Raw genomic sequence first — 21,674 nt, 5'->3', positions numbered from 1 at the left:
ATAAGGGAAAACATAGTTTCTGGGAACGTATAATCGAGGTTCTTCTGTGTACATTTTATATTAACACTAGTCGGAAAATCTCGTTCTGATTTTACTGATTGTGAAGCTGGGTTTGTGTCTTTAATTTCAGAAGTGCTGTAGATCCCATTTTAGGCTCTGTCCTATATTACTTTTCCTTTCGTTTGCCTCAAATTTTTGATTGCACAATATTTTATTTTGCAGGTGAATCTCCTGAACATGCTACCAGAAGTGGATCGCACAAAGGAGAGGCTGTCGGAGATCCTCGAGGACCGTGGTCTAAGCTTTCTCTTTCCTCTACTGCGGATCCAGTCTGAACTATGGAAACAACTTCAGGCTGATCCCAACCCAACTCAGTTTTACAAATGGATCCGTGAGAACCTGGATCCATCACATCACAGCAATCCAGGATTCATCAATGCTCTTATGACGGTGCTGCTGCAGTATATTACTCAGGTGAATGTATAGTCTGTGGCATATCTATCAAATTTAATTCAGAGTGATATACACGAATACATGAAGGCCGGTCTCCACTGTTTAACATTTAACCCCAACATTTTAAATTTAACATGTTACAGTTGACTTGTACAGTGGAACCTTGATTCTCAGTTTTTTGGAGGGACCGGGGGGGGGGGAATTACAACACGGGAAAACGAGAAATCGGGGAACGAATGAACCATCAACAGTTTGGCTAAACATTACAAAAATAAAATATGTATACTTATAATCTTACAAACGCCCCTAAACCAAACCAAACTACAGCCCCAATCGGTATTTCTCCTACCAAGCGACTGCTGCTCGGTCCGAAGGCCTGAACATTACAAGGTTACGCATGGTCATTGCGAAGAATCCTCTTGGCCGTTATTCCTGGCTCTCTAGACCGGGGTCGCCATCTCACCATTAAATAGCTCCTCAATTAAAGGTAGAGATCGGGCCAGCTAGGAAGACATCCGGTGAGGGGAAACGTGCGAGTGAGAAGGCAGAGCCGTGGGAGCGGGAACGCTGACTTCCCCTTCTCGCTCAGTGTTGTGGCGACGTACAGTTGACCCGAAGTATTTGTTATAACTGGCATGAAACACTCCGCAGATTTTCAGTTAGTGGAATTCCTTTCCGGTTGTAAATTAGACATACCTAGCCGAAATGAATGCATTTAGAAGTGTTATAGATGACAGATAGATTGAAGGAATTAGAACATAATTTAACCTCTTATTACAGTAGCTGTCAAAGTCTTTTCCATGTATCAATTTGCGTAGTCCTTATTTTAAAATTATAATTTGATGCAAAATTAACTTTACGACGCTGTAGATGTACAGTGTAGAATATGGTTTGCTATAACACCAGGTTTCATAACCTGAACCACGTCGTGTAAAATAACTCGATGATAATAATAATAATACGCTACAAGAAAATTGAAAAACTCTCAGAAACTATGCGAAGAAGGAGGATAAACTTTTACGGTCATCTTCTCCTCAGAATGAACTCTGTGATTAACCGAACAAATCTTGACTTCTTCCGTAACCCAAAACAAAATCGAACTGGTTTAAAGAAACTGAAAAAGACATGGTAGAATTAAAAATTACAGAAAATTCACTATTCGGTCGAACAGCTAAAGTAATAACTAAAGAAGAAAACATAACGTTCCGAAACAAATTTACATTAAAAGCCAAATCTATTATCTCGGAAGGCGAGAAGAAACGAAGATCAGAAAGAATGAAGAAATACTGGGCACTAGGAAAAGAACAACACACAGAGAAAGAATTGATTCAACATACCCCAAAGAGGGTGAAACGAAATAATAATAATAATAATATCCGCCTCTGTGGTGTAGTCGTTAGCGTGATTAGCTGCCACCCCCGGAGGCCCGGGTTCGATTCCCAACTCTGCCACGAAATTTGAAAAGTGGTACGAGGGCTGGAACGGGATCCACTCAGCCTCGGGAGGTCAACTGAGTAGAGGTGGGTTCGATTCCCACCTCAGCCATCCTGGAAGTGGTTTTCCGTGGTTTCCCACTTCTCCTCCAGGCAAATGCCGGGATGGTACCTAACTTAAGGCCACGGCTGTTTCCTTCCCTGTTCCTTGTCTATCCCTTCCAATCTTCCCATCCTCCACCAAGGCCCCTATTCAGCATAGCAGGTGAGGCTGCCTGGGCGAGGTACTGGTCATTCTCCCCAATTGTATCCCCCAACCCAATGTCTCACGCTCCAGGACACTATGCTTGAGGCGGTAGAGGTGGGACCCCTCGCTGAGTCCGAGGGAGAAACCGACCCTGGAGGTTAAGAAGATAAAGAAATAATAATAATAATAAAGTACTTTTGATTTAAGGCGAGAAAGCAGTGTTAGACTATATGATCGTTTGTCCCTAGCTCCTTAATGCCAATATTTTGTTGCTTTCTTGTAAAATAAGAAATGTGACTTAACGATATGACATTGTTCTCAGGTACTGAAACAAAATATAATTCATAAAAGGAAACACCATAAAGGGTCTACATATGCTGAGTAACAACGTATGTATACGAAGATAACTTGAATGGCACTGGAAATAATAAGTAATAAAATAATGACACTATAATTATTCACAAAATGAGCACATTCTTGTTTTATTATGTCCACTATATCTCTTCAATTCCACTGAGTCCTCCGTCATCACTTCTGTCGTCCTCACCGGATGACGTGTCGTCGGCTCCCATCTGGATCGCAAAGGACTCCACAATGTCTTGAAAATGTTCCCCATCCCTTATGTTCCAGTCTTCGGCGGTTATTGACGCGAATTCTTGTGAGTTTCTCTACGTCGTCATGTGAGAAGCTACCCAGTTCTTCACTTTTGCCCACATTATTTCAATACTGTTTAATTCAGGGTGGTATGGGGCAGTCGAATTACAGAGTGTCCGTGCTGTTCCATGACGTAGGTTTTGTGTGCCGGCTTGTGCAATTTGATAAGCTCATAAAGCTCGTGTTTGTACATCGTCTCACGGTGTGGAATGTTCCTATTCACTAGCCAGGAGATCATCGTCACTTGACGTGAGCTGGAGGTTGGAGCACAATCTGCTTCCTTGTTGTGTTATGACGCGTAGTCAATCACGAGAAAACTGCGAGGTGGAAGTTATATTTCATATCTTTCATTCTCTTAAAAAAGTCACTATTCATGTCATCGTGGTAGTCGCCACTCTTGCTGCCAGACTTCCAGATTAGCAGACAGTTCTCGATGAAACCCATTTCACCGCCAGCATGTACAACTATCCTCCACCCGATACTGGGCATTTTTTAAATAAACAAACCTTTCGTATTTTATGTCATGTTTTTCCATTAGGATGCGCTTGTTAGTGTTAGCTTTTTTCCTGATGATATCCTAATGATCGAACAATTCGCTTGACGCTAGCATTGAATCCTTTGAACTTTAAGACTTTACCTAACTTTGCACGAATTTTTGAAACTGTAGGTAAACATTCTTAATCTAAATAAAAATTGCTAACAATACGACGTACAGCACCTTCATTTAAAGATAAAAATTTTATTGTTCCGTATTGAAATTATTGATGTTAAAAATTAAATAACTGGAAAGGAGGTTCAACCTATTCAATACTCAAAAGAAAGAAACGTAGCAATCACATTTCTATTTAAATGGGACCGGTTTCGACCTTAGTCTAGGTCATCATCAGCCATAAAAAACATGTAAAATGTTTATGAATGTTGGAGGTCAGATTCACACTCTGTTAGGCACAAAGACACGACACCACATTCTGTCCTGCACAAAGTCACAACACTACAAATCAACATGCGAAGATCAAAAAGGCTTGAATTCGCAGACGAACAGATCTGTAGTAGAAAGCCGCCAGCTCCCGGTGACCAGCGCGGCACACTCAAGGTCACGCGCTGCGGCCAAACACCAAAGTAGAGTGGAGAACGTTTCGAAGGTCCAGAACCTGTCACGGCTGCGGGAAGCCAAGTACGTATATAAAAATATACGACGCCAATTAGTACAACCGAATGAGCACCCGTACTCCACTTAAGTTCTTGGTAAACAGTTGACTTGAAAAAACAATTGTAGAGAGAAGAAAAAAATGTAGTAAAAAGCGCAATATCGGAAAACAAATGAAAACTTATATGCACAGTGCGCTATTTTTTAAAAAGAAAAATTTTTTAGGTTATGATTGAAGTAGTCGAAGTTGGCGCAAGACAAAAATTTTTTTTAAAAAGGAGAATAAATTAAACAAGGAAGAGTGATAGTGAAATAAGAGAAAGAATAAAAAGAAATTGAAGTTAGATGGTAATGAGGAAAGATAAGATAGGGAAATGAAGGAGGGGTAGTTTAGGGTGGGTTATTGGAGGTAGAAAATGTGGGTGGGAACTATGTAAGACATGGAAAATAGGATTGGGGTTTTGGAATTTGGAATTTTTGAGAAGAAGAATTAGGAAGTCAAAAAGGATATTGGGTTTTTCAGAAATGTCGTTTAAATTGAAATTAGGGTTGAAGTACTGGTCAAGGTGGATAAAGCAATTTTCAGTAATGTTTAAGAGGGGGCCTTTGTTAATGATTTTAAGTATGTTTATGTCATTGTCAATACTGGTGAAACTATGTTTGGAGTCTTGTATGTGCTGTCCTATGGCAGAGAATCTGTTGTATTTAATGGCGTTGACATGTTCAGAGTACCTGATATTGAAGTTGCGGCCAGTTTGTCCGACGTAGGAGGAACTGCAGTTGTTGCATTTAAATCTGTATACACCAGATTTAGAAAAAGCATTAGACTTATTTAGAGATTTAGAGTTGTGTAAGATATCAAGACTTCTATTGTTAGTTCTAAAAGAAATTTTCATATTATGTTTTTTAAAGATATTAGTTATTTTATAAGCATCTTGAGTAAAAGTGAAGGTGGAAAAAGCAGTTGGTTTTATTGTGTCTTTAGATAAAGTGGTTTTTGGACGGTGTTTGAATTTGTTGATGATGCGGTTAATGAAGGAGTTGTTAAAGCCATTAAATTTAGCTATGTTGCGGATGGTGTTTAATACATTATTTAAATCTTTTTTGGACATAGGGGTGTTGAAGGCACGAAACATTAAGCTGTTATAAGTAGCACGTTTATGAGCTTGGGGGTGCGAAGAATCTTGTCTTATTGTGGTTGCTGTTTGGGTTGGTTTTCTGAAAATTTTGTAAGATAAAGAAGAAGGATGTCTAGTAATAGTTAGGTCTAGAAAATTAAGAGTTTGGTTGTGTTCTGATTCGAGGGTGAATTTAATGTTAGTCTAAGTTGTTGAGATGAAGAAGTGTAGAGGCTGCGTTGGTTGATTCCTCATTTAATATTACCAATGTGTTGTCGACATATCTCGCCCAAAAGAGGATGTTAGAGAAATTATTATTATTATTAATTCTTGTGTTTTTTAAGAAGTCGAGGTAAATTTCAGCAAGAATGCCAGAAGCAGGTGACCCCATAGCCAAGCCATCTTGTTGATAAATGGTGTTGTCCCCTATACAACACTTCTAAATTCATCCATACATTTTTACTAAAAAATTATCGATTTTTATCCAACAAATCTATCAAAAACACTTCTGATCTAATCAACAAATTAAAAAATTTTGAAATCCAACCAAATTTTTCTCTCCATTCTTTTGACATTGTCAACATGTATACCCTAGTATTCCAATTCCAAAATTATTCCCCATTATAAACAACAACCTAAACAAATTCAGTAACCTAAGTAAACTTGAAATTCAAGACTTCATGTCTATTTTAAAATTAGTTCTCAACAATAATTATTTTACCTTTGACAACACCATTTATCAACAAGATGACTTCGCTATGGGCTCACCTGCTTCTGGCATTCTTGCTGAAATTTACCTCGACTTCTTAGAAAACACAAAAATTAATAATAATAATAATAATTTCTCTAACATCCTCTTTTGGGCGAGATATGTCGACGACACATGGGTAATATTAAATGAGGAATCAACCAATGCAGCCTCTACACTTCTTCATCTCAACAACTTAGACTCTAACATTAAATTCACCCTCGAATCAGAACACAACCAAACTCTTAATTTTCTAGACCTAACTATTACTAGACATCCTTCTACTTTATCTTACAAAATTTTCAGAAAACCAACCCAAACAGCAACCACAATAAGACAAGATTCTTCGCACCCCCAAGCTCATAAACGTGCTACTTATAACAGCTTAATTTTTCGTGCCTTCAACACCCCTATGTCCAAAAAAGATTTAAATAATGTATTAAACACCATCCGCAACATAGCTAAATTTAATGGCTTTAACAACTCCTTCATTAACCGCATCATCAACAAATTCAAACACCGTCCAAAAACCACTTTATCTAAAGACACAATAAAACCAACTGCTTTTTCCACCTTCACTTTTACTCAAGATGCTTATAAAATAACTAATATCTTTAAAAAACATAATATGAAAATTTCTTTTAGAACTAACAATAGAAGTCTTGATATCTTACACAACTCTAAATCTCTAAATAAGTCTAATGCTTTTTCTAAATCTGGTGTATACAGATTTAAATGCAACAACTGCAGTTCCTCCTACGTCGGACAAACTGGCCGCAACTTCAATATCAGGTACTCTAAACATGTCAACGCCATTAAATACAACAGATTCTCTGCCATAGGACAGCACATACAAGACTCCAAACATAGTTTCACCAGTATTGACAATGACATAAACATACTTAAAATCATTAACAAAGGCCCCTCTTAAACATTACTGAAAATTGCTTTATCCACCTTGACCAGTACTTCAACCCTAATTTCAATTTAAACGACATTTCTGAAAAACCCAATATCCTTTTTGACTTCCTAATTCTTCTTCTCAAAAATTCCAAATTCCAAAACCCCAATCCTATTTTCCATGTCTTACATAGTTCCCACCCACATTTTCTACCTCCAATAACCCACCCTAAACTACCCCTCCTTCATTTCCCTATCTTATCTTTCCTCATTACCATCTAACTTCAATTTCTTTTTATTCTTTCTCTTATTTCACTATCACTCTTCCTTGTTTAATTTATTCTCCTTTTTAAAAAAAATTTTTGTCTTGCGCCAACTTCGACTACTTCAATCATAACCTAAAAAATTTTTCTTTTTAAAAAATAGCGCACTGTGCATATAAGTTTTCATTTGTTTTCCGATATTGCGCTTTTTACTACATTTTTTTCTTCTCTCTACAATTGTTTTTTCAAGTCAACTGTTTACCAAGAACTTAAGTGGAGTACGGGTGCTCATTCGGTTGTACTAATTGGCGTCGTATATTTTTATATACGTACTTGGCTTCCCGCAGCCGTGACAGGTCCTGGACCTTCGAAACGTTCTCCCCTCTACTTTGGTGTTTGGCCGCAGCGCGTGACCTTGAGTGTGCCGTGCTGGTCACCGGGAGCTGGGGGCTTTCTACTACAGATCTGTTCGTCTGCAAATTCAATCCTTTTTGATCTTAGCATGTTGATTTGTAGTGTTGTGACTTTGTGCAGGACAGAATGTGGTGTCGTGTCTTTGTGCCTAACAGAGTGTGAATCTGACCTCCACCATTCATAAACATTTTACATGTTTTTTATGGCTGATGACCTAGACTAAGGTCGAAACCGGTCCCATTTAAATAGAAATGTGATTGCTACGTTTCTTTCTTTTGAGTATTGAATAGGTTGAACCTCCTTTCCAGTTATTTAATTTTTACAGCACCTTCGTCAAAGTCGTCCAATCCAGTAATATTCTTTGTGGGCATTCTGTTTTTGTTTGGTGTTTCAAACAGACTATCCATAGATTTTCCTAATTCTTTAGTTTTTCGCTCTTAATCCGTGCCAAAGAACTTTCTGACACTCCAACAGCTGCTGCTACTCTTTCCTGCACTTTTTTACAATCTATCACGAACTTTTCTTCCATTGCCTCCCTTTCCATAAAGTCTTTAACGTTCAAGATTGCTGCACGAGTCTTGACTCTTTAGCACCTTACGATGCACGCTACTTTTAACGCCTTCCATACTGTCACAGATAGGCCTAACGTACACCACCACTAACCACAGTTACTACTCAACGGGAAGTTAGAAAGCAGAGCGCGGCAGCTGAGTGTAAACTTAGGCACTGAACTGTCCTTGTAGCAGGAGCTCTGTTAGGAGGGGATACGCTACACGAGACAGTCCAAAGTGCGCACGCGCTCCCAGATGTCTTCCTACCTGGCCCGATCTTTAATCGTAGAATGTGTGAACCTGGAACCAGCCCTTGTATCCAGGTTAACATGCCTGGCCTGGCCGTTAATCGAACGCGGGCCCTCCAGGTGAGAGGCAGGCAAGTTAGTCTGCAGGGTTGGCTGCAAACATTGATTACCGGTATGCGACTTAAAAATCTCAACTTTCCATTCAGTTTTACCAGGGAAACTTTGTCGGTTTCCTCTGAAAACTTCGCCAAATTCCTTTGAAAACTTCTTTCAGTTCAGAAAGTTCGATCAGCCAAACTCTTCGAAAAATCTAATAATTCTAACGGCAAGCTAAACAACAATCGACCCTAATTATTTTTTAAATCTCGAATCTAATAAAATAAAAAGCACATTACACACAAAAGCGCCCAACATGATTGCGAAATCTTTTTTTTTTTTTTTTTTTTTTCCATTGTAATTTGGTCACCGGTGTACTGTTCCTAGTCAGTTTATGGAAATCTTGTTGCACGACTTTTAAAGGTTATGTTGAACTCGAGAATATTATTTTGATTTTATCGATCCTCAAGTTCTTGAATGCAGTATATTCAGTTCTGCCCGTCACTAATTTAAAAAAATTGGATTGAGGAAAAATATCATTAACACTTCCGAAATTAAGATTGCTTGAGAGCTCAGCTGGAAAGCGCCCTTGCTGTAAAAGTCGGTACGACTACGAAATGATACAAAGTATCTTAATGTAACGTGCGCTGGTTTTTATAACATTTTAACACAGAAACAATGAAATTCCCAGTCTTATATTAAGACGAAAACAGTAGTAGGCAATCCCAAGACCTCCCATAACTTTTTTTAAATGTAAGGTGCAACATCTGTTCTGATCTCGATAACAATCGTGTACGATAATTTTTAAATGCTAAGCTTGTGTTGAGAAGGAGCAGTTTCGATTCCTGTATGAAAGCCCATTTACTCGGCAGTGCCCTGAGGAAAGTGCCGAAAACCTGTTCGGCAGTACGATTGGAAAAATGTGAAAATATAAACATCCAACCCTGGACACAATATGGATGTTTTATAAGTGCGGACATTTCACGAAACTCATTCCGTCTTCAAATAAAGCTGTCAAAATGTGCTCTGTTTCCTTCCAATTGTTGTGGGCACTCTCTCCTTTGATTTTCAGAGGATTCACTAAACAATACCGTTGGAATGTGACTCTAAGATGATCCCTTATGCAAGTTCACTGCCGATCGCTTTTCCAGTACAGTACTTCCTCAAATTAACTCAATGGCGGGATGTCGATACCAAGGTCCGTAAGTACGCCGTAGCCGTCCTTTCATAAGGTACAATTTGTTGAAAAACGCATGATCGAGGATTTAGCGTTGGCAGGACTGAAATTTCTGCACGGTTAATCCGGGAAATCGTTTCTTCGAGGAACGGATAATGCAGTATTTCACGTGATTTAATGAGAATCTCGCGGGGCCTTGTAATTTGAAGTAATAGTATGGGAAAGCGTAGTTTCTGGGAACCTATAATCGATGTTCTACTGTATATTGTAATTGTCTCTTCCAATTGACTTTGCATGGTAACTCAGAATGTTCAGGTTAACACTTTTATAGTCAGAAATGGAGTGGAGCAAGGAGGTTACTCTGGACTTAATCATATAATAGGAAGGCCTTGTTTGTGGGATGTCTCATCAAAGGAATACAGAGATAAAGAGAAGTTTCTTCATTCCTTTCCCTTTTCATTTTACTTCACTTAATTCCAGGATGTCGTGTTTTCGCATCTCCATTAGGTTAATCAATTCATTTTTCTTCCCATTCAATGTTAAGATTTATTATTCCAATTCTGGTTTTGTTCTCTTGATTGAACATCAGGATTACCATCTTGCTATGCAACTGTAGCCAGATTTGTCAATTGCATTTCAATTTTTTAACTTCAGAGTTTTGTATTATAGTTGAAAGCAAATACAAATTTACTCATCTGCTGGCCTGCTAAGCCAAATGCATTTCAGAATTTTCTTTCGGGGTTCATTCCCTTAGCCTTTGAAGATCCCTCTTCCACACAAGACAGTGGTTTCCTCTTTTAATTTTCCCCCGAGTGGGTGGGTTGCCTCATCAACCATCTTTGCCATTCCGAATCTTTCGCTAGCAGCGGTTGCAGTTAGCTGATAATCGTTCACCAATGTGATCTTCATAGCGAATTTAACACCATGAATGTGGTGTTCTCCCTCATCTTTTCCCTTCCAGAAGATCGTGAGACCTGAGCTGCACTCGTTAAGTTCACCTTCGTTGGACTGTCTTTCACTTAAGGCAGCAATATCAATGTTCGGTCGTCCAGGTACATGGGTGACATGCACTGTTGTTCTCTCAGGTCTGTTGTAGGGTTGAAACATTCCACGTTCCTATAATCAAGGATTTGCTAATCTTAGTTTTTTGACCGCGTAAAGGGTAAGCCGATGGGTGCAGCCTCCCACCCGGCGCAGTGTTTAACCCACATTTTCCATGGCCTTACTCATTCAGGCCGAGCAGCGGTGCTCCTAAATTAGGCCTGCCTAAACACAGATGCTGGACAGAATTCCTGAGTTGGCACAGGGTCTTAGGAAGACGACCATTGCAAATCTGCCGCCAACGTGCAGGTCTGACCTAGAAGCTTCCAGTTTCACCCGAAAACCTGCCTCCACCATCCTTATCCCATCACCATTGGACTTGAGTTGAAGGGCGACAGCAGGAAAAAGTGTCACAAGCAGGATTTTAAGGTGGATTGCAACTTGCAAGGAAGGGACCCACACACTGTGATCTTGGAACTATACTTTGCGGCACAAATGAAATGAGACTTGCAGGTTCTAGTACCGCGACTGCAACAGACTGCCGCAGTCTCAAAATACCAGAGAGTTGCACCTTCACAGCCAGTCCCTCTGGCATGACCTCATCCACCGCTACGACCGTTGACAACCACAAAAAGGGTGTTGCTCCGTGTGTTTTGCCTTTGGGCCAAAAACCCAGATGATAGGTTTCAGTGTCACTTCCTACACCGCGAGGACCATCACCTCGCACAAAGGGGCGGCTCATCTGCCCAAACTCATTGGCTGTTATGGGATTCGAGTTTTTTACCGCCGCTCAATACTCAGCGCTCGTAGTTTTTGCAGCTGATTGCCATGCCAGTTAATCCTCCTCCTTTCCCATTCCAGACTTAGGGACCGGACAATGGTGTAGGAACTAAAACGAAAAAAAAGTGTTATCACGAACAATAGATAAAATTGTAATCGCCGTATATAATCAAGACACAGCACAGGACCTCTCGAAATGAAAAGAAACGGAACAATGCCAGCTTGGTGCTTCAAGCAGGAGGCTCGTTGGCGCGGTTAGGCCTGTATAGTGTGGTTGCTCGTAAATAATCTGCGCACTGCAGACCAGCCTACGTTAACCTTGCTCAAGCCTAGAAATTCCTAATCGCTTGTACATCCTCCATAAGATTGCCGCTTCAAAATTCAAGTGAACGTTTATGTATATTTTTCTGAAACAATCGATGCGAGAAAATTGTGGCTGAAGACTAGTAATTTCTTGAAAATCGATGCGAAAAACAATAGTTTGTTAAACGGTAGGTGCGGAAAAATTTAACGTTAGTTTATATGGATCATTCTCTGGAGTAAATAACTTGAACGATGCATACGGGAAAACGGCGGTTCCGGGGACAATGCATCGAATTTCTACAGTAGTTTGCATTTCTACGGATGTTTTTCGTTTATATTTTACTATGTTGCTTTTCTTTAAAATGTATAATTTCTTCATTTCGTTAATTATGATTATGATTGTAAACAAAAATGTCCTAACAAGTTTTGGCTGTACTCCTTTGAATACTACCTATACTTGCAGAAATACTATGGGCCTACATAGAAGTTTGTGTAGAAATACGGCATAAACAATGAGCAAACAGGCCGTACGATTGTATTGCATAAACCTACACAGCGAGGTACCCTGCTATGGCTTGGCTTGCACCTTGATTCTTGCATATCGCCATTTAGTCTGTACACCACTAAAACTTTTTTTTGCAGCGTACTAAATAGTGTGCATGACAAAATATCTACAACAAAGTAGTGTTAGCTTATGTATTTCCTTATTGTAATTATTGCCTTCTGTTTTTTTTTTTTTTTTTACTGTAGTTTGTTTCTGGCAATCCCCTGTTTACTTCCCAACCTTTACTGTTCTATACAGTTCTCAACCTTTTGCTGTATAGCTTGGCCATTGTTGCTTCAGATGCTGTTTCTGGCCTGTGGTTAAAAAATTACTGTTGGAATGCTATATCTCTAGCTCTTCTGAGTACCCCTTCTAGAGTTTTCTTTCTAACAGTCTACTACTGTGAACGCAAGAAAGAAAAATCAAAGATTACCGCACATGCCATGAACTGGACTCGTGTAAGAGAAAGGACCAACTGGCACCTATTGACAGACCATCACGTGGTAAGACTTTTTATCACAACCTAGCTTTTGCTTATCCGCCTTTTTGTATGCTCCTCACCGTAGTCGCTATTTTATGCCTGCAAGTGGCTTTGTTAATTCGTGTGGTGGCAACAATCTTGGGAAGGTTTGGAAAAAATGTCCACTACATTATGAAGGAAAATAAAGTGTTCATATCTAAACTGGTGGTTGGTGAGCAGTGTAATGTTAACAAAAATGTTCACCTACAAATTGTACAGTGTTCAAAAAAACCTAAAATTGAACTACAAAATTAGATCATATGTACTGTACAAAAATGAGGCACACTAAAAATAGATATTCTGAATGTAAAATATGTCTGCAAAGTTTCAGCTGAGAGCTATATCATGGAATAAGAGGGGAAATAGAGTGGTATCCAGTCACTTCCTCTCATTCCCTGATCTCGAAGGTGCCTTAATATGTACAGTTAATTACCAATTTTTTTTTTTTTTTTTTTTATTTCGTGTGGCTATTTCTAGCCGAGTGCAGCCCTTGTAAGGCTGACCCTCCGATGAGGGTGGGCGGCATCTGTCGTGTAGGTAACTGCGTATTATTGTGGTGGAGGATAGTGGTATGTGTGGTGTGTGAGTTGCAGGAATGTTGGGGACAGTACAAACACCCAGCCCCCGGGCCATTGGAATTAACCAATGAAGGTTAAAATCCCCGACCCTGCCGGGAATCGAACCCGGGACCCTCTGAACCGAAGGCCAGTACTCGGACCATTCAGCCGACGAGTCGGACACCAATTTTTGATATCTGCATATTGCTTACAATATTGCTACAAAACAAGCAGAGGCACATGATTGGCAGATGGGGAACTAGCTTAATTTATTTTGAATATGTATCTTCCTAAGAGGATCTAAAATGAACAGACGATATCAACTGCTTGCTTATTGCTCCAACAGCATTTTGGAGTTAGAACTACTGTAAACATAGGTGTTAAACAGCGTGCAATGCTTTCCATTGCTAAACTGATGTAACTATGGGGAGAAATTTGAATCTTAAGATTGTCGGGTCATCATCATTTCCCAACTCCAGTTTCCCGGGTGTGGTGTACAAGCGCTCGCCATCTCCTTCTGTCTTCATACATCTGATCCAGTACATCCTCCCATTTGTATCCTCTCCCCTCCACATCTGATCTTAGTCTCTATCCAACGTTTTCTTGGTCTTTCCTGTGGTCTTCTTCCTACGAGATTAAGGTCAAAATATTTTCTACATGTCAGGTCCTCTACAGCGGAAACTGGTGTTATAAATACTAGTTCTATGGTTAAAACTAGTCAAGTCCCGTCTAGCACAACCTATGCAAATGTTCAGTTATATGCATTGCCTCTCTGATATAATCCTGTAGTTCTGATTCTAAGCCACTCATGGCTTTGTACTTGGGCCCAAGCTTGACTTTCGAGTGCAGGAACATCAGAAATTGGTAAAGGAAATTAATTTTAATCATGATCTCTGAAGGGTTTTGGGTTTAGTTCCCAGCTGGATCCGAGATTTTAATTGTGTGGTTAATTCTTCTAGCTTGAGCAAGATCCTAATACTCTCCTCTTCATACATACACACACGCGCTACTCAACCATTCACTGCAAAAATATGCAATAGTGAATACAGCCCTCCACACATTGTTGGGGCAAGCTTTAAATAGCACTCATTTACAACAGCTCTGTCCGGCCTGCTGCAATGGCAAAAATGAACTTGTGCAATGTTCAATTTTCTTAGGAAAACTGCAGTTATTTCGTTCAGAATCACGAGACATCCACGGTTATTCTTACACCCCATAGTTTAGCTTATAACAGACGTTTCACTCGTCACCGTATATCCTAACTGTCCATTTTCACTCGCATATCCTGTACACTTTTTTGTCCATGAAGTGCGTGGTGGTTACTGCAAGTCTGTTGAGGACAAACTTCATTTTTCCTCCGATCATGTGCCGTACTGCAACTCTTCGCATTTTCTTCCCAAATCACAATTGCCAATTTGCCTTTCTTTTTCGGTGTGGAGCTTCTCTTTAGCCATGAACCACCTGTAATGAGAACTCTCCCCAGCTATCCTAAATGCATGCTGTTGACACTGCACAAATGACACTATGTGCGTGGCACACTGCTTTTAGCAGGAACAGAGGAAAAATACCTACCTCCCGATTTATGTATTTCGGGAGTACCATGCTTATCTTGACGCTTAATACTCACGCCCTGATGCTAGATTCTGTAAAGCATGAGAGGGATTCTCAATATGCGGTATGTCTAGACATGACCTCAGAACTCAAATCTACCGTTTGAGTTGGCCGTGCAGTTAGTGTAGCGTGGCTGTGAGCTTGCATCCGGAAGATAGTGGGTTCGAATCCCACTGTCGGTAGCCCTGAACGTGATTTTCGATTGTTCGCCATTTTCATACCAGGCAAACGCTGGCGCTGTACCTTAATTGAGGCCACGGCCACTTCCTTCCAACTCCTCTAGGACTTTCCTATCCCATCGTCGCCATAAGACCTATCCGTGTAGGTGCGACATAAAGCCACTATTATGAACATTAAAATAAGAATAATAATATACACCACCTTTCCAATATTCATCTTTCCTTATATTCACGATGAGCAACCACATGACTGATTCTGGCCACAATTATTCTAAAATTGATTAGGACCTCCACATTATTAAATATGTAAATAAAAGCAGCTTAATGACCGGATTGGAAAATAACATTTTTTCGATCATCATTTTAATAGTAATAATAATTTGAATGATTTCCCTGAGAACAACAGCCCATTAATTGAACAAGTCCCTAAATTACTCACTAATTTTGAAAATAAATCATAATAATTTTACAAAAATTTTCAATTATGAACCTTTAAATATCCCTCCAGTCTTAATAACAAGATTCCACCTTACCCCCTTCCCATAATACAAATCTGCCACCAACTTCTAGCGCTCTCATTGTTGCGCCTACCCGTCCCCTCCCAACTTGTTCTCCGCCCAAGCAAGCACACAATACAACACGTAGCAACAGGCAGACGTTTGACGTTTACCAGACCCCCTCGAGCAGCTAATGTGACCAGTCAACGCTCTTCCAACCTAAGAGGTAAGCGATGACACTGTCTAAAACCGATGTTCAACCGGTCATGTTTAAACACTGCCGAGAACACTGTTTAACCTCAAATGACAGGAGTGAATCACAATCAGAGGTTATGTACCGTGAAATATGTAATTTGTATTATCATCTTGAGACGATTCCGGGAAGAAAGGTTAGTCCGACGGCCTCTCCGTGGGTCGCCCGCTGCTAAATCGCAGCAATTCGTTTGACATGCACGGGGAGATAGTAAAAAAATAGGGTTTCGCTTTATGAGAGACTTGTTTCTTGAGACTGACAAAGTGACAGGCCGTTAACTGTCAACTTGAGTACAATTCTTGGCAATCGATATATTTTATTATATACATGGGGTAATTTCCATGGAATTATAGGTCACTTCGACTACATACATATCACAATTACGTGTCCCGATCGTCTGAGGGCTGTCGCATACATCAACCGGGAGAGATTCACTTATATTTACTGCCAAGTAAACACACATAATAGTGAAAACTAAAAAGTAGGTTGTATGGGATTTTTACATACATAATCGCATAGGTGTACGGTAACTATCAGATAGGAAAAGGCAAGTGGTGGTGATTATCGTTTAAAGAGGACTGGGGAAGAAGAGCTGTGGCCATAATAGCCCTAGTATTTGCCTGGTGTAAAAATGGGGAAACTACGGAAAACAATCTTCACGGCTGTCGATGATACGTTTCGAATCTACGATCTCCAGAATGCAAGCTACATCTATATGGCCCGTGCAACACACTCGGTTACACATTACTATTGCTTCATCTTCCGTTCGTCGAAGCTACCGTATTTTGAGTAGATTACACTCACTGTAACAACATTATAATGAAAGCTACACTTCCCCGTACGGTGGCGTGCCGCTTTAGTGTCGATAATATTATGAGATTTAATTTGCACCGAAAGCGATACTCTTATCTGTGGGCAAGTCATGCTCAGCCATATTTGAGTAATGTGTAGGAAGACAAACAGCTGGCTGGCGTTCGGCGCGCGCACCTACGAATTTCATTGGTTGCGACAAGCAAAGAGTTACATGAAAGATACTTCAGTCTCGATTTTCAAACCAAAATTGAAACTTTAAGGGATGTCTAGTTAAACATCGACTGAACATTGTTTATGCAATGGAAGATCGTGATTGATTTAGACGTTGTTTAGGTAGACGATGCCTAAGGCTTAAAACTAGTCATCGTTTCTGCAATCGGCCCTAAGTTTTCAAGGCACTGAGTACATCTTCCATTATTTTTCAGACTTCAGTTCATGCACAATGCATCTTTATTTTCTCCGTATTTCATCTTCAACTCCTAGTAAAACTAGTGAAAATGAAGACACCTGTTTTCGGCTTTAATCATTATTTTAAAGGAACTGGATATTGTCCTCTACTTATAAGCAGCTTCAGGCGTGATCAACCCTGTTTGAAGTGTTACTACTCCATGTCAACTACAATGTGATATATCGTACCCGACTCACATCTATGCAAGATTGAGATTTAATTGGTTAAGAATTCTAATTACCTTCTTCATTCCAAAGAATACAATAATCATTTTTGTTATGTATGAACATTCTTATTAACTGACTGATAGCAATGATTTTAATTACTTCACTACCAGCTCTGTTATACTTTGTTTTTAACCCCTGTCAACACGATTGTGTGTTTTTCTCTTAGCCATGATGAACATTCTTTCATGTTTTCACACTACTTCTATAATATAAATGTTGAATCTTTGGGTACCATATATTTTAACCCTTTACTGCATACTGTTGCCCTCAGGCAACATACAACTTTTCACCTGTATAAATGGATACAGGTTGTGGACAGAGGTAGTTTTCCGGCACACCTTTAACTGTACAGTCATTTAAAGACATACCAGTGATGCTTTGGTTTTTTGTTTTTTTTTTACATAAGGCAAAACAGCCCTACAACCAAAGGTACTCCTTCCACCCCGTCAGCATCCACGCGTACCAACCACCGTTTATTTTACGTGGGCCCTGCCCATCACATTACCACAGGCTTCAGGAGTACCTCTGGCTCAACCTCAAAGACATTTCCGACCTACAGTCGTGCAAGTATACTTGCGCCCTGCAGTACGTACCCATGGCCAGTAGGCAGTAATGTTCGGTCTTTGAATGTTAAAAGCTTAGCGTGAAATCGTGAAAAATCGTATATGTACCCCGTTATGGCAATTCACATCACATACGAGTATTAAGCTATTAGAATTGCTGGTAAATCTAAAACACTGAACATTGGAGCTTGAAATATTCTTCACCAAACGAAATTCATGCAATAAAGGGTTAAGGACGCTAGGTTCGGGGCCCCTACCTAACTTTAGGCTAAGATTTATTTCGGCTGATGACGCTTAGGTCAGCGAAACATGTCCCAACTTACAACACCCGTTGTAATGTTGATATCCTAAATATAAGGAAAGGTGGTGTAAATTATTTTATAATGTTCATAATCTGATGTCCAGTACGGTCTACAATGAGATTTATTACTTGTAATAAAGCCACTAGAAAAAAAAAACCCTCAGATCTTGATCAAATTGTACGGGCTCATTTCTTGCTTTGACAAAGAATGCTGCATTGTATTCAAAACATAGGCTACTGATGTGTACAGTATATAAAGCGATCACAGGATTTATCCCGGAAACAGGCACAACTGTTAGAGATACTGTAGAAGCCTTATCTCCACAAAATCTTTCCTTTGTTGTCTTCAGTAACAAGTTCAAAGTCATCAAAGATGTTATTTCCTACAACACTGAATGGTCCCATCAGGATATTGATGCACTCTGTTGTGGAACTCATGTTAAACCACTGTATGGTAGATTTTTGTATTTATAGTGTATTCTCTTTTTTTCACAACTGCTGTCGACTGTTTATTTACTGTACACTTGCAGGTACCTGCAATTTCAGACAGATTGATAAATTTTAGCTAAACTTCCTTGATTTGTGAACTTTACATTAATCTTGTTTTGTTTAGGAAACTACGTTAAGCGAGGGCAATGGCTCTGCCCCTGACAAGCAGCTCATTGAAAAGGAGAAGGATCTGCTGCAGAAGTTCAAGCCAGTGCTTCAGGCATTTCTTCATGATCATCTTGACCTTCAAGTTATAGCTTTATATTCACTGCAGGTGTATTGCGACTCCTTGCATTTCCCTAAAGGTATGTTTTTCTGTTTTTAAGACAGTAGTGAAGTGTTTATCGTGCTTATGAATTTGACTTATTATTTGTTGTCTATATCAATACGGCATATCACTGAGTTATAAATGTTTGTTGCTGGCAAATTAATTTTCCCGTAGCATAAGGTTATGAAATCTCATAAAATATTTCAAAATGCCATGAAATTAGGGGACGAAGTGCAGAATACTTTCATGTTTAGAGCCGGTCCAGCTATCTGCTGGTAAAGTAGATCAGATGATTATCACCAAGTTTAAGAAGGGATGTCTGTAGAGTTGGACTATTTATGTCAAGCTTTCAAGAGGATAATAAGAGGTTCAAAATCAATACCTAATCGGGCTTAAATTCTTCATTTTCAACATTTAAATTTTCTTATGGATGTTACAAGCTGTCGTGTAATGCATCATTTCGGGAAGTATTCTCAAAGTAGTGGTTAAGGCGCTTGCTCCAAAATAAAGGTATGTAGGTTCTCTGTCTTTTTAATTTAAATTCGAATGTATTTTCGTTTCCTGCCCTTGTTTTTAATTCTTTTACGTGCTTCCATGGGCGTATATACATGCACATTCCTTATGGACTTGTTGCCTTTGAGCATTTTATCTGCAGGCTCCTGTGAATTATCTCTGGAATCCTCTATTTGCAACTAGCTCTGTGACCTTGTTTAGTTCCACATGCTTCCATTTGATGTATTTCGTTCTGTTTGACTTTGAAGATAAAGTTGGAATACAAAATACGCGTATAAAAAGAGGAATTCGGGAATTAAATAGTTTACCGAGGGAAATGTTTCATACATTTCCAAATTCTTCGAAATAATTTAAGAAAAGCCTAGGTAAACAATTGATAGGGAGTTGCCACCTGTATTATAATCCTACATGCAGATCATGTCACTTTCTATAAGGGGCACACACAAGGAATTTTCCCAATAGACTTAATATTGCTATTAAACATTTCAGTGAAATACAGGGTGTTTCAAAAAGAATATACAGTAGAAGTCCGTTATAGCGATAATTCATAACAGCGAAAAATTTGCTCGCTATAACGGATTGTCTTTATATCCGATTTATGTATTAAAAAATTCTAAATTCCCATGGAGGGAATTAGATATTTTTCACCAATAGAGCACGTCAAAAACATATCAGAAGTAAGGCTTTTCAGGCGTTTTCTCTATAGAGCCTGAAAAGCCTTACTTCTGATGTTTTTGAGGTTTTAATATATAAAAGTCGGAAAACCCTTCATGCACTTCAAAATCGGCGTCAAACGGCAATCGGTTTGATGTCAAACATTGACTTTCGTCCTGCTCTTTTTTTTTTTTTTGCGGCTGCACAATTATTCTTTATTTGCGTGGGTTTAAGCACCATTAACTTAACATTGGCATCATAATACCGTAGGGAACTCGTTGAAAATTTTCCGGCAATACCTATTCCATGCGTCTCTACAACGATCCGTCAGGAAATTATTCTTGCCGTCCATAAAACTGTTACTTTTACGCAGCGTCAGATATAACCGGCTAACGCTACACGCACGTCTCGCTTGTCGGGCTCGGCCAAATTCAGCGGCTAGCGATGTATAGGCCTAATCGCGAACGTTGAAAGTCAAGGAATGAGTTTATTGCGCCACGGTATGGCCATTCCGCCCTTGCGTTTTTCGTGCACATACCTCACAATTTCATCTTCGACTTCTTTAAAGCGTCCTTGTTGCCGACCACTGAATGCCGTTTTTGTAGAGGACGAATTTTTTTTAGGTGTTTTTCTTCACGCTAACGACAAATATTAGCTTTAGTTAGGCCTATGCTGTGTTTTCTTGCGGCTGCACAATTATTCTACATTTCAGAGTGTTTAATAAACATTAACTTAAAATTGGCATAATATCGACTAGAACCCGTTGAAAATTTGCCGGCAATATCTTGTTCACGTATCTTTACAATACGACTATTCATCACGAAAATATTCCTGCTGTCTATAACCTTTAATTTAACTAAGCCTCAAGTACAATAGACGCGTTATGACTCTGCCACTGAGTAGCCATGGCTTTTCTAAGAATTCGAAGGGTCGCATGTTTTTTTGATGCCATTCTGCAGATTTGAGAAACACAGGCACTGTACAACCGGTTGTCGCGGCTAGCGATGTGTAGTAAAGAGGCGGTTGTTTATTGTCAAGTTCTGTGCGCGTGTGAAAAGAAGCAGCGTGGTTTGGTGGTATCCATTAACTTACTGTTAGGCCGCGTATGCAACAACCCTTCAGTTTTCGCATGAGATTCTGAGAGAGAAAAGGTCTTGGATTCAGAGAAATACGGTATCACTCCAGAGATTTCTGTTGCAAACACCTCGGATTTCTGCTCCAAACAGAGTCATCTAACCTTATATGTAGCCTATCATGAAAACATATTTGAAACGCATGTAGAGAAATAACCTCCTCGCGAACAATTTACATGTAAATAGCCGTAATTAGACGCGAGAAGATATGAAATATCCTCTTAAATCAGTGATGTACCGTACTCTGCCATATCTTGAGGTGTGTTACATTCTTACTTAATTTCCGTATATAACATTAAAATTAAGATATCGCTTACTTCAGTCTTTATTTTTAACAAGTTAACAACTGCTGTCTGCCACGTTATTTATGCATTTATTACGAAAACGTGTTATCCTCCTTCATTTCAAATTTTCTTGAGAGAACAGCAGTCGATGGGTATTACTAATCAACGCCAACATCGCCTTTGAATGTCAAGCAAATGCACAAAGTGGGAAAACTATACCGTAACAAAGATGATCGATCGCATTTTG

At 39.4% G+C, this 21,674-nt stretch overlaps 1 protein-coding gene across 1 annotated transcript in view; it reads left to right on the top strand.

The window, feature by feature from the left end:
- Window positions 1-21,674, top strand: part of NAT1 (N-acetyltransferase 1) — a 130,409-nt gene that overhangs the window by 88,584 nt on the left and 20,151 nt on the right. The window contains exons 14-15 of the mRNA XM_067156304.2: window positions 223-474; window positions 18,700-18,880. Of these exons, the coding sequence (XP_067012405.1) occupies window positions 223-474; window positions 18,700-18,880 (433 nt within the window). The remainder of the gene's footprint in view (window positions 1-222; window positions 475-18,699; window positions 18,881-21,674) is intronic.

Source organism: Anabrus simplex, chromosome 12, assembly GCF_040414725.1.
Source record: "Anabrus simplex isolate iqAnaSimp1 chromosome 12, ASM4041472v1, whole genome shotgun sequence".
Classification (NCBI taxonomy): domain Eukaryota; kingdom Metazoa; phylum Arthropoda; class Insecta; order Orthoptera; family Tettigoniidae; genus Anabrus; species Anabrus simplex.
Note: the sequence above shows the minus strand (reverse complement) of the source record. Positions and strands in the feature narration are given on the sequence as shown.